The sequence below is a fragment of the Carcharhinus amblyrhynchos genome, chromosome 15 (assembly GCF_965287045.1).
Source record: "Carcharhinus amblyrhynchos chromosome 15, sCarAmb.v2.hapA, whole genome shotgun sequence".
Classification (NCBI taxonomy): Eukaryota; Metazoa; Chordata; class Chondrichthyes; order Carcharhiniformes; family Carcharhinidae; genus Carcharhinus; species Carcharhinus amblyrhynchos.
In genome coordinates, this window is record NC_137338.1 from 40,715,839 (window position 1) to 40,729,936 (window position 14,098).

General features: G+C 37.3%; 1 protein-coding gene across 3 annotated transcripts in view; it reads right to left on the reverse strand.

Moving 5' to 3' along the window:
* arl6 (ARF like GTPase 6) overlaps positions 1-14,098 on the reverse strand; it is a 37,407-nt gene that overhangs the window by 21,794 nt on the left and 1,515 nt on the right. For all 3 annotated transcript variants that reach the window (XR_013888678.1, XR_013888677.1, XM_080203886.1), the window contains exons 2-3: positions 8,482-8,623; positions 2,551-2,612 (exon numbers count right to left, since the gene is read on the reverse strand). Coding sequence is in view for 1 of the 3 variants with exons in the window: in XM_080203886.1 (XP_080060012.1) it covers positions 2,551-2,612; positions 8,482-8,604 (185 nt within the window). In the remaining 2 variants the exon portion in view is untranslated. The remainder of the gene's footprint in view (positions 1-2,550; positions 2,613-8,481; positions 8,624-14,098) is intronic.

The following is a 14,098-nucleotide window of genomic DNA, read 5'->3' on the forward strand; positions in this document are numbered from 1 at the left end:
ATCAAAAAAAGGTTGGGGTCTAGGCCAACTTCATATCATACCTTGGAGTTTCTGATCTAATCCCTAATATATGTCCAACTCTGATATCACAACTCTCACTAAATTAACTTTCAAACTCCTTTAGATTGAGTAAAAGATTTTACTTGTTGAGAAAATGAATGCTTATTTAGACAAATGTGTTGGTATCGTGGTTTTAGTAATAACAAAGTTTGAGTACTAAATCTAGCATGTGAAAATCATCCTCATGGAGATATTGAGACAATAGTATGCTGAGTAATCTTATTTTACTAATTCTGCTTGGATTCTTGACACAAAAAGCGCTGAAGCTCTTATGCTCTTCCACCGCATGTTCTGCATTTGTCACAAATGGAAAAACATTATGCTTCAGTCACATAGTTAAGACACATTGTTACACAATAATTTAATTAACCCTGTTCTTGTCATTATCAGCATGCAAACAATTATGTTCACAAACAAATCCTAGAAGTTTATAACAGTAACAACCTCATATTCCCATTAGCTTAATTGATCAGGAAAGTATGACAATCCAAACTAATAGGGCTATCTCATATACCATGTTATAGTGCTATGCTAAGTATAATTTAATATAGAAGAGCTAGGCCCGCTTTATAATAATCAACAACTTAGTGGGTGTAAATATGTGATCAGATGCTCATCACAGGGTCAAATATAACACCAAGATTGCAAACAGATGGGTTTAGGCTCAGGTATTTGCAGGGTGAGAGACGGAGTTGATAGTTCAGGAACAACACACCATTTTTACAGCACTAGCTGCCCTAAACCAGGTAAGTTTAAATTTCCCTTTGTTTAAAATACTCTTTCCAGAGAGGTCAAGGAGAATGTAGGTGTATAAGGTAAATGGATAGGATGGGAGAGTGGTGTCGGTGGGGGACAAGGATGGGCCTGGAGGGGTGAGCATGAATGGGCTGGGGGCGGTGGATGATGACAAGTCAGGGGGGTTGATAGGAAAGGTCAGGGGAAGGAAGGACAGGAAGCTAATTTGGGAGGAATAGGATAGGATGGTTTCAGGATGGGTATGCAGGACGTAGGGGTGGGTAGTGGGGGGGGGAGAATAGAACGGTGCAGTGCTGGGGGCAGGATGGTTTCAAGTGGTAGGATGTTTTGAGTTGTGGGTAGGATGATTTTGGGAGGTATGGTGGTTTTGGGGGGTGCAGGATGTTTCAGGGTGAGGGCGTAGGATAGTTCAAGCAGGACAGTGAAAAGATCTTGAAGTCGGATGGTGTCGTCAACTAAGTCAAAGGCTGCAAACATTTCCAGAAGGATGAGAGACTTAGCTTTGTCACAGTTACATATGATGTTATTTGTGATTTTGATAAAAGTTGTTTCAAAAGTGTGGCAGGGCAGAAATCTGTGGAAGGATTCAAACATGGAGTTCTGTGAAAGATATGGATTTGGGAAGTGACAGAGTATCCACGGACTTTGGAGAGGAAAAGCAAGTTGGAGATGGGATAATAGTTTACAAGAATGGTGGGACCAAGAGTTATTTTTAGGAAAGGGAGTGACAGCGGCAGGATTAAAGGAGGGGGAGAACACCAGAAGGGAGAGAACCACAAAGAATAAATACAGAAAATGCTGGAGAAACTCAGCAAGTCTGGCAGCATCTGTGGAGAGAGAACACAGTTAACTTTTTGGAGTCCAATACGACTCTTCTTTGGAACCATTAGCAATACTGGCTAACAATGAGGACCTGGGGGGGAAGTTGAGTGGTCAACAGTTTAGTGGGAATAGGACCGAAGGAGCAAGAGATGGGTATCATGGACATGATGAGCTCTGAGAGGGCATTAAGGGAGTGAGCTAGAGAAAAATGCAAACTCAGAGTTAACGCAGGGGGAGCTTGAGAGCAAGTTTGTTCTGGTGGACTAAGAAAAGAACATAGCAGAAGCAGCTAACTGGATGGTCTCCATCTTAATGACAAAGAAGCCCATGAACTCCATGAATTTATTTTTGGAGGCAAGGATAGGGGAGACAGGAGAGTAAGATTTAAAATGACAGTTTTCTGTTGAGGAAAGTAGCCAGATGTTATCTTTCCATGCCAATATGATCCCGGAGTAATGAGTTTTTCTCAGAACCTGCTATCCCTTTATGCGGCAAAGTCAGGAGGCTGTTGGTGGGACTCGTCAGATCCTGCCTGAGACCAGTGGAGAATTCCGTTCTGTGAGCCTCATCCATCTTGGAATCGATAAAATTCCAGCCTGTGTCTCTTGGACTTAAGGGAGCGAAGATGAGGGCTGAACTGGAGGCATACCCAAGTTGAGAGACAGTAATGACATTTATGGGACTAGCAAAGGTGGAGATGAGACAGCTCTTGAGCAATTCAGCAGCTACACAGATATTGTGGTGAACAGAAGACTAAAGACTAGACAGTTATGCTGGGCAGTTATCGGAAAACCACCAAGATTCCAACATTATACAAGTTGGTCACCACTTACATATCAAAATGTTACCGATCTATTTCTTCCAATCTATCAGACCAAACCAGTGTAGTGTATAATAAAAACAGAATAGTACCCAGATGTCTTGAAATTTTCAATGCTGAATCCAATGGTTGGAACAATGTCTTGCACTTGAGCCTGTAAAACAATTACACTGATCAGCACAGGATATTATTCTGCCAGATGATGGTACAGGTCAAACCTGGAGTTTTGCTTTATATTTTATATTTTTTGTATATTGTATTCGTAGTAGCTTAAATCTGTATGCTTAAAAAATCTAATTACAAGACAAAACTACAATACTCAGATATTTGGTTTCTCTAATTGTATTGTATTCTAGTCCATTTAGAGTAATATATTTTCATTAATATTGTGTTCCTGTGAAACTCCTTGGGGCATTTGAATACATAAAAGCTACACTATAAATGCACATTGTTGTTGTTATTACAACAGTGACTGTATTTCAAAAGTACTTAACTTGCTGTAAAGCATCTTGGAATGCCCTGAGGCACTAGTTATATACAAGACTGGCTTTCTTTATTTTACTGCAGAATTGGAGTGCTGGCAAATTAGAATATCGTACCAATAAGTTATTTCAGGACAGCAAACAATCATAAGAAAAATGAATGTTGAAAATGTGAATTTAGTGTTTAACACTCCCTCTTCAGGCTTGAGCACTGCATTAACTCCAAAACATAAGCAATATTAGATCATTAGGCCAATAATTCTCCCAGGGCCTTGAAATTATGCCATGGAACAGCAGCAGCTGAATGTTGCAGGGGCATTAACATGCTTGAAATAAATGGTTCATGACTGTTAAAATAGCACAATAAGGGATATTAGATGACCGCATCTGTTACCATGATATGGTGCAATTTCAGTAACTGGATTTTATCTTCATTTCTTAACTGTCAACCATTTAAAAGGAGAATAAGCTTTTTTAAATAAAGAAAAATATGGATTGTGTATCATCAGCCCTCTGGAGAGTGCCTGTGAAGGTGAGATATAACTATAAAACTTCTAGCAGTTACCACTGGTAGCATGCATAAAAAACGATTAAAGATATTAAAGGACTGATTTCTAAACTTTATAGACGGAAAAGAATGAAAATGAAGTTTGTCTAGAGTTTTGTCAAGTGTTTTAATTATGGGTTTGCCATGCAGTATTTACTGGATTTCATTCCCTGCATTTTCTCCTCAAAAGAATATTATTTCCAGCAATACTTCAATCCCTCAATTTTCTTCCAATTAAATGTTGCCATTATTATCTAAAATTCTGCTGATATTGCCTTTGGAAAATGAGACCATGGTGAGTGAATGAAAAAGTCATTTTGTATACAAAGAAAATTAGCTGGATTCTCCTCTTAATTATTTCTTATTTTGGGACACAAAATGTTTCTTTGTGGCCATTTTAGAACTGTTCAAAAAAACTACATCCAAAGTATTCTACCAAAAAATTTTACAATTCCCGTTTAAAGCTCACCAATGAGAATAAAGAACAACCCAGCACGGGAAACAGGCCCTTCGGCCCAACAAGCCCGCGCTGCCATTTCAACAAAGCATTTTCCTACACCTACCCTGCCCCGTGTGTATGTGAATGGTACCCCTAATGTAGCCAGATTCAGGGGAGAATAATGTACGGTCAATTTGGTACACCAATCAGCCTAAGAGCACATCTTTGGGGTGTGGGAGGAAACCGGAGCACCCGGAGGAAACCCACGCAACCACAGGGAGAATGTGCAAACTCCCACAGACACAGGCCCAAATCCATGTATCTGCACAGCTAGCAGTGATAGTCACTGAGCTGTTGTGGTGCCCGTCTGCTGGTCCAGGATTAAGCACACATAATGACACGAAGTACTAGGCCACTCTCGAAACCTCCAAGAGCAGCCCACGCACGACCCACCGTGTGCATGCCCCTCGTTTGACAACAAGGTGGACCGACACCTGTGGATTAAAAGAGACAAAACATTAACATGTAATATTACATTTCCAGTGTCGTCCCGAGGCTCTGACCCTTTTTAATACCGCCTACTATAACCCTCCATCCCTGTTTCGCTCATGTGTCTATCTAAGTAAATATAAATAAGAAATGTCATAGAACATATGATGGTGCATATATCCAAGGTACTACCTCAGCTTGTACTACTGAAGGATGGTGTTATTTTGCTTGCAAAGCTACCTCTGAAATTTCAGTCAGGACTTCTGCTGCTGGTTTTACTCAAAGTGCTAGTTATCACAGGATTTTCCAAAGGATGCAAAAATATTTTCTTAAATAATTTAATGGAAATCAAGGATGTGAGTAGAAGCCTGCCACAGAAGGCATTTCATCCCACTTACACATACCTACTCACCAAGATCTACAGAGCTAGAAGGTCTTACTTAGACTTTTCTGACTGTTTCACAAGACTGTGTTTGTCTTCAAGAAACTATGAGAAAATATGTTGACTGCTGCCTGAAGACCTACAGCCACTTCAATCAGCAGAAGAATAACATGTATGTGCCACTGAATTCTTTGTGGCTGCATCAGATGATGTTTGCCATGTTGATGAGGAAGTTACTGATGCTCTGTTCAGGAGGGAAGCACAAGTCATATTCTATTTGAGTGTCAGACAAACAAAAAAAGGGAGAGGACAAAAGAGAGAAAGAATCTGTTCTAAAGATTAGCTGTGTTCCTATGAGTTCAAGGGGAAGCTGATAGAACACACCAGCCACTCAAAGACAATCCCTCCAGTTTTATGAACAGGACAGTTTCTTTTAATGCCCTTATAATTTGCAATGCCAATCTTCTTAGCGTGCAAGTGATTGCCAGGTATCCAGGAGGCTGTTGTGACTCTCTCATCATGTGACAATTTGCAATGCATGGCATCACTGATGCGTTAGTGAGCCAGGGAGCTTTGCTGACACCCCTAAAGCTACTACAGACATCTTTGTAGAAATGTGTTGCCCCTTTTAAACAGAATCAACCTTTTAAATGGTTGCAAAACTGAATTTCCCTCCATCTCAGTTGTAGCAACTGTTTCTGCTCCCACTTTCAAAGTTTGATTAGGGGCCAGGGAGGAAATTGCATCAGTTTAGCAACAAATTCATGAGTGGGTTGTATTTCCAGCTGCTGGCAGAAGAGTTCAGTAAAAATGAGTCTCAGAAATATTATTAATCATATTATTCAAATATAATTGCATCTGTCATTGGACACAAGAGGATTCTGGATACAGTGTGGAGACTAAAATGATTTTCTGAAGTTATTAGAGTTAATATTCAAGGCAGAGGGTTGCAGAGTGCTCAGGAAAAGGATGACATGCTATTCCTCAAACTTGTCATGAGCTTCAGTGGAGAAGGCTAAAGACAACAAGGTCAAAATGGTGGTGGAATTCTGGCAAACTTTCTGCAGTAAATATACCTACTGGTTACAATGTTGTGTATTCTTTGCAAACGTAAGTTTATTTATTGAAAAAGAACATTCACTGTTATTCCTAATGCTATTCCTAATTAAAAACTGAGCAACAATTCTCACAGCTTTAACCAAGTTAAGACAGAAGTTGCTAATCACATTGCGAGTTAGAATTTCAGATTTGCACAGTGAAGCATCCTCTCATTTCTAAGCCAGCTAAATAGTTTTTAATCTCTCAGTCAATCTGATACTAACCCTACCTGTTAGCCTTTCATCTTTAACAAAATTCATACCTCAAATTGAATAATAGATTCTGCATTGAAATTCACATAGATTTCTACAATATACATCTTTAATGTATGACAGAAAATTCAGATTATGCCACTCTTATTATAATTGGATTATTGCAATTGAATTTCCTTTGGAAAGCAAATAAAGATATTTACCATTAGTGCCAGTTAGAATGTAGAACTACAGAATTTCAATACCATAAAATAGAATTGAAAATACAAAGAAACATTCTTCTATATTTATCTTGTGTCATTAGATATTGAATCAAATTAGATATCTTTCCAAAGTTAGCAAAATGTATATATTTTGATGTAATTAAATAGGATGTTTGAGTAAGGGTAGAAACAAAGATTATTATTCAACCCAAAATCCTACTGTTCAATATTAATTAAATATTTTACATTAAATCATTGGTCTTGGCAGATGAAGTGCAAAAATTCCTATAGCATTCTGGGCTTGGGGAGGAAATACCACTGAGGGGACAACATTGGCTTCTTCACAAAATTAAAAAGGCAGAACTTCACCCATGAGTCGATGACAAAATTGGTTAGTCAATGATGCCTCAGATGAGGGAATAGGCCAATGAAACTACTGCCTAGGATCAAACACAAAGGCTTGTCACTTGGGCAAGGAAGCAGAGATGATTCAGTTGCCCAGGAGCTGTTAGCACTTCAATACGAATCAGCAGCCTAAGGGTGGGAAGGGGAAACATTTTAAAGTAAACTATTTGGTAGATAGAACAAATTTATGTCTCAAATTCCCAATTCCCTAGTTAAACACAGGAAATAAAAGGATGTTATTTGAAATGAGATCTCACTTTGACAGCACTTAATTTTCACTATAGAAATGTGAAAATCTAGTTAGTTAGGATTGGGGTTTCTGGCAAAAGTGGTCCTTTATTCCTCCACTTGACACAAGGGAAAGTATTTCCATTTTAAATTTGAAAGAAAATCATTTAATTCTTTCAAAAAATGGAAAAATAGAAAGAAAATGAAAAATATCATAGCCATAACACTATAAGACATAGGAGTAGAAGTATGCCATCGGCCCATTGAGTCAGCTCTGTCATTCATTGAAACCATGGCTGGTCTAATATAATCCTCAGCTCCATTATCCCCGCCTTATCCCCATAACCATGGATTTCCATACTGATTAATAATCCATCTACCTCAGTTGTGAACATACTGAACGGCCCAGTCTCCACAGCTCTCTGCGGTAAAGAATTACACATTCGTTACCCACATGGAAGAAATTCCTCCTCATCTGTCTTAAATGGGAGACCCCTTATTCTGAAATTGTGTCCTTTGATCATAGACTCCACCACAGGAGGAACATCCTCTCAAGTTCTATTCTGTCGAGCCACCTGAGAATCCTATATGCCTCAATTAGGTCACTTCTCATTCTTCTAAACTTCAGGTACAGGTCCAACCTAATTAACCTCTCCCTGTATGAACATCCCTCCGTATGCGGGATCGAACTTGTGAACCTTCTCTGAACTGCCCTCAATGCAAATACACCTTTCCTTAGATAATGCGTTTAAAACTTCATAATAATATAAACAACAATTTTCAACTGTCATTAATGCATTATTTTAGTGAATCCAAGTGTACATACAAAGTTACAGAAGGCTAGGACTAAGGAAAGGAAAAGAGAAGACAGGAGATAATGGAAACAGAACATGAAAAAAAGAACTTCTGTTTTTGTATTTTTCATTACCTCAGGTCAATCCCTAAATTTTTTACAATCAATTAAGTACCTTTTAAGTGTAGTCACTGTTGTAATGCAGGAACACAGCAACCAATTTGTACATAGCAAGGTCCCACAAACAACACTGCACTAATCACCGATTGATATGTTTTAATGACGTTCATTAAGGAATAATATTGGCCAGAGCACCAGGGAGAAACTCCCTACTTTTCTTCAAAATGGGATATTTTATTCAAAACCAGGCGGTCATTTCTGAATTATGACAATTCCAACATTGCAGCATCCCTTCAGGAGGCATCATCCTGGAGTGGGGTTTGAATCTATAACCTTCTGACTCAGAAACAAGAGTGCTACCTCTGAACCACAGTTGGCAGCAGAAAATGATACAGAGATTAAAAAGAAACAAAGAAAAAGGAGAAAATCAAAATGGATCATTAAAAAAAGTAGAAAGAGAAGCAGAGGAATAAAGTATATAGAAGAGCAAACATATGATGTAGATTATTTCAATACAGAAAAAAACTAAAATAATAAATAAGTGATTGAAGAGCTTAGTTACAAACTGGTACTAAAATAATTTTACATGCTATAGAAGTCAAAACATTTTTTTAAAAAAACTTACGTTTGAAGGTTTTAGACAATTAATTATAGTTGTTTTCCCACTATTGTCTAGCCCCAGACACAACACGTGAACCTCCTTCTTCTTTAGACCAAGCCAGCCAGCAAGTTTGTCAAATAGACCCATGATCTCGACTTCAGCTGATCTAAGTTAATCAAAAGACAAGAAGGGTTGAACTTTATAAGGGCTTTAGAATAAATCATATTCATTAGGCACAAAATACTTTTAAACATATTCACTTACTTAAGTAGTTTCCAATCATAAAATTGAAATAAATAGCAGGGTTTAAATGAAGAGTTATCATTGTAACAATGGTGGTTTAATGGATTACTGAGGAGTAGCCAGATATTGCAGCAGAAGCTGGTTTAATTAGGTAATAGCATGAGCAGACTACAATCACAGATTATTCTGCAAGTACCTGAAATGTTATACTTGAAATACATCTCTTCCTTTAAAATGTATTTGCATCAAATAAAAAAGATTCTTATTTGAACATTTTAATAAAACATAATTGAATCAGATGCACTTCAAACATTAAATATTAATTTCTACATTAAAGCAATAAAAATAATTAGCTAGTATTTCCTTTACAAAGTATTATGTTTCATGAAAGGTAATAGTGCTTTAATTTGTGGCAGCCTCGACACTGGGTTATTGGAAACCTGGACATAACACTTGAACAATTTATGGGTACAGTTATTGCAACTTCTTCTCTGAAATCTGGGATTCATAGAACATGATGTTGAATGCATGCTACACTGCTAAGTGCAGGTTGTATGGATTTTGATGCAAAAAGAACTTGCAGGTGGAATTTTGTTCTCCATGAACACTTTCCATAGTTGGGAGAGTAGGACAGTGGAAGTTATTTTTTCAAAGTTAAAAGGATCTGGAAAATGGGTTGGTGCATGGACACTGGTCTTTCACCAGTTTAGGAACAGTTTGATGGAACAAACATCTACTGACTTATGGATGTTACGTTAAGTGAGCTTGGACAGTCTCAAACCAAATTCTAGTTAGCATGAACCAACTGCATAAGACTGTGACATTAGCTGGCCCTGTTACTTTGAAGCCTTCAATTGTTGTGAGAATAGGAAACATATATGCTAGCACAGTAATGTGTCCTTTTTCAGAATAGGGCTGAGAATTATTCTACAGACAGTGGAGAGAGAGAGAGAGAACACCACGCACATACACCTTCAAAATATAGAATTAAAACAATCACGAGGAGAAATCCAGAGAACGAAACTGGATAATGGCTAAATCTATCTACTTTTTTCAGATTGGCATCTACCAACTCTGACAGGGCTGTTCACTACTTCTAAAGATAAATTTTATACTAAGCTAGAACTATAAAACACCAATCGAAACACTTAAGTAATCCAAAACTGCCTCACAGTTTGTCTTGCACATCTCATTTTAATCCCACTCAGGAACCAAATTGCTGAACTAAGTTCCAAATTATAGAATTACTGTCTCACTGGTAATAAGTGGAAGCTAGAAGAATAATACACTCTTTAAAATTTCACAGTTCCCACTCAGTACAAAGTATAACGTAAATACAGCCACATTAGAAAATGGTTTGGCCTGTTGAACAGTGGTGCTATAAATGTTTTGCTGCAATAGGAGGAATTAGTTTTTTGTTTTTTGGAATTCAGCACAGCAAGCAATTCATAAATCAGAATCGCATTTCCTAAACTGCTAATGACCACATTATTATCATTTGAAAAAAAAATGTCCTTTGCTAAGCTGGTAACCACCACATGGCCTCTTCTCAGCTATCAAGTTTTACTTATGATATAAACCAACAATGTTTACTATTACCCCATATTGCAAAATATAGCACCACAAGGCACTCTAAGGTCAACTATACCAACTCATCTTTCTTATAAAGTGCAACCATTAAAGGCTACTTGGGAATGAAATTGTAGAATAAGAAAGTACAGCTTTCCCCATAAAATTACTTACCAACAAGTAAAGGATGCTTTAGCAACATATCCCAAAAGGAAACCTTTCTTCATCTTAGACTTAAAGATCACCTGTATTTTTTTTAAATGTTTTCATTAAACAATCCTATAACTAAATTATAAACTATGGTGTGCAAGCCTGACAATTTTATTAAACCAGAACTGCAAGTAGGTCACATACATGTCACTAAAGCTAATATAAAAATTGAGAAACTTAAGAATATTCTTGTGTAAGTTCTGCCTTGCTTCGCAGCATAGAAGCACAAAATTATTATGAAATGATTATATAAAATACACAAAATTGATACCTTTCAGCAAATGTAACTTTTTAGTGAAATCACGCCATTGCTATACAATAAATGTATTTTGTGATCTTTAACAGGCTACATAATAAGTGCTTAGGCATCTCTGAAATTGAATATTAAATATTAAACAATCAAAATTATATTAAATAGCATGTGTATTTTTCTCTAACGAATGTCACATTATATTGTAGTAATAGCACTTGTAAACTGATAGAAATTATATTTTACAAATAATGGGATTAACAGTGTTATGTGAAAGTACATTCATTTAGAAGTGTACATCTCCTGCTCCCCATAAATGGAGCTGAGTCCACAAAAAGATCAACCGCGATCTTATTGAATGGCAGAGTAAGCTCGAGGGGCTAGATGGCCTACTTCTGTTCCTAGTTCTTATGTTCTTATTTGCATGTTCAGTACCTGCTAACTGATTATTGGTCACCTTTATTTGTCAGATTACTGCAAGTCTAAAACTTGTACAACTAAGTATACTTTCAACAATTAACAAAACACAGACACCTAAGTATTTTGCATGTATACACACGTATGATAGTAATCTTAGGACAGCCTTTTCAGGTGCTGCTGCTGCATACACAGTGAACAGTGCAAACCTTGACTCACCCACAGTGGTTAGCACTGTTGCCTCACAGCACCAGGGACCCCAGTTCAATTCCTGGCTTGGGTGACTGACTGTGTGGACTCTGCACGTTCTCTCCATGTCTGCGTGGGTTTCCTCCGGGTGCTCCGGTTTCCTCCCACAGTCCAAAGACGTGCAAGTTAGGTTAACTGGCCGTGCCAAATTGCCCCTTAATGTCTGGGGATTGGGTCAGGGTGGGATGTTCTGTCAGGGAGTCGGTGCAGACTTGACGGGCTGAATAGCTTGCTTCTGCACTGTAGGGATTCTATGATTCTATAAACAGTTGTGACTACCTTTGACCAAGAAGCAGTACAGTAAGGAAAACATATAATTTCTGAAAAACGTCAGTAGAATCTGTTTTTAAGAATGCTAAGTCAATTATAATTTTCTTGAATAACATGAAATGTGACCTGGTGACTCCTATTTACAAAATTTGTAATGCTGCTACTAATTTTAAAAGCTAACAATCATTATCACAATTACTATCATTAGAGTATTGGCATAGTGATATAAGTGGATTTTTTGAGGAACAGCAGCAGCAGCATAGCTTTAACATAAAATATCTCAAGGGCATCAGACGAACATTATAAGACATAATTTCAGCCTGAGCCACGTAAAACAATATCATGGTGCAGAAGATGAAAATGTTGTCCAAACAGGTCTATTTCAAGGAGTGTCTTAAAGAAAAAAGTAGGAAGGTGGTGAGGGTTATTGAGGAAATTCCAGAGTTTAGGGCGCAGGCAGATCAAAGCACAAGCACCAGAAGTAAAGTGGTTAAAACTAGGGATGCTCAAGAGACCAGAATTAGAAGAGTGCAGATATCTCAGGAGGGTTAGTGGGGATAAAGAATATCAGAGATAAAGTACTAATTATAAACCTAATGAATTTATTAAAGCTAGGTTTATTATTTTAACACAAGGAAACAGCTTATAATTGCCCACAAAATTGAGAATATAATTGACGAGACTTGATGCTGCCATCAGTCATCACTATGAACATCAAGGTCACAAACATTTCCATCATTGTCATCCAGCCTGAAGCAAAAGACAGATAATCAGATAATGTCTTTCAAACCTATTGCTGTCAGATCTGACACAGTGAAGCGTGATTCACTCACTATACTTTTCGGATCCTTGCAAAGACCAACAAGCTAAAATAACCAAACTTACCAAACGACCCTTACGGAAAAAACTGAGAGCAAGATTTCACTTTTTATAACTTTTATGTAATAATTAAACAAAAATCAACTTAAATTAAGCATGAATTAACATTAACCATTAAAGTGTATTCAATAAAAAGTACAAATTACACTTTAAACTGTCTATACAACTAATATAAATATCATGGATTTACTGGCATTTCTGTTAAGACATTTGGCACCACATTCAGCCACAGACCCTTCAAAACTCTGTCTCCCTCAAGTAGAGCTCAATCCTTTTTCCTTACACAGATTTGGTCATTTATTCCATCTGAATTCTACAGATGTGGTTGTCACCAAAGGTGCACATCTGGAGAACCTACTTTGCTCAGTTCATGACAGTCTTGGATTCTCCACAGTCATCTTCAGCTGACTACCCAGTAACACACTGATGCCCTGTATGGTTGGTTCTGATAAAATAATTAAGGTAATAGCAACTTTTATTTCACTATCCCCACTGTTAAATCAGGGTATCAGGTTTCCTTCTTTTCCCCTCAGATTTCTCACACATACACTCTTCCCAGCCTGTCTGAACTGCTTTACTGCTGAAATCTGATCCCTGAGCTCTGTGTTTTCCATTTGGATTCAAGCAGCTTCCACTTAATTAGCAACCTGAGGTCACAGTCAGATTTCCCTGAAATCTGATGTCACAACCAGGAATCCGAAATCACGACCCTCTTTTCCAGAAATCTTAAATCTTAGTTTCCCTTTCAGTTAGGGGTTCTTTAAAAAAAAAACAGGCTTTCAACTCATATTCAGACAGCAGCTTACAAATATTTCCCTTTTTTGGCAAATAAACTACAGAATTCATCACAATATATACATACACTTTTAAATGGGACTGCAACTTATTTTGGTTTAGCTCACACCACCCTTTCGAAGAAACATCAGCATATTAAAAAATATATATTTCTACTGGCATGATGAATCAATGTCAGGCATTTTCCTTTGATCTTCTTGAGCTATTAAAATCTTATAAATACTTGTAATTTTCCTTAGCTAAAAATATTAACATTATAAATATGATAAATCATCACCAGCTACAGTTTGTGATGAATTTCTCTAACCATTAGTTGACAACTTGTGAATGAGAAATATTCAGTAAATCATCCAGTTAACATCTGACTTAAAGATATTTATAATACTGATGTAATAATGGCAAGAATAATGAGTGGTAATAATTACAAAGGAGCATCAAGAACTGTTAAAAAGAATAATGGAGACAATGATAATCATGATATTGGTCATGATGGTATCATATAAGTGAGAATGACACGAATTGTATTTAGCAAAAGCCAGAGAAAGTCATACAATGGCTTATTTTCCTGTTCATACATCCTTACCTCTAGGGTTCCCAAAGGATGTATCCTTGGCCTCTTCCTATTTTTTTCTTTTTGATATGTTGCCCCTCAATTACATCATCTAAATAAAGCCTGATTTTCTGTTTCTAAAACATCTATGTTGACAACATGCTTCACCTCCATCACCTCACTCAATCCTCCACTGCTCTGATTTGCCA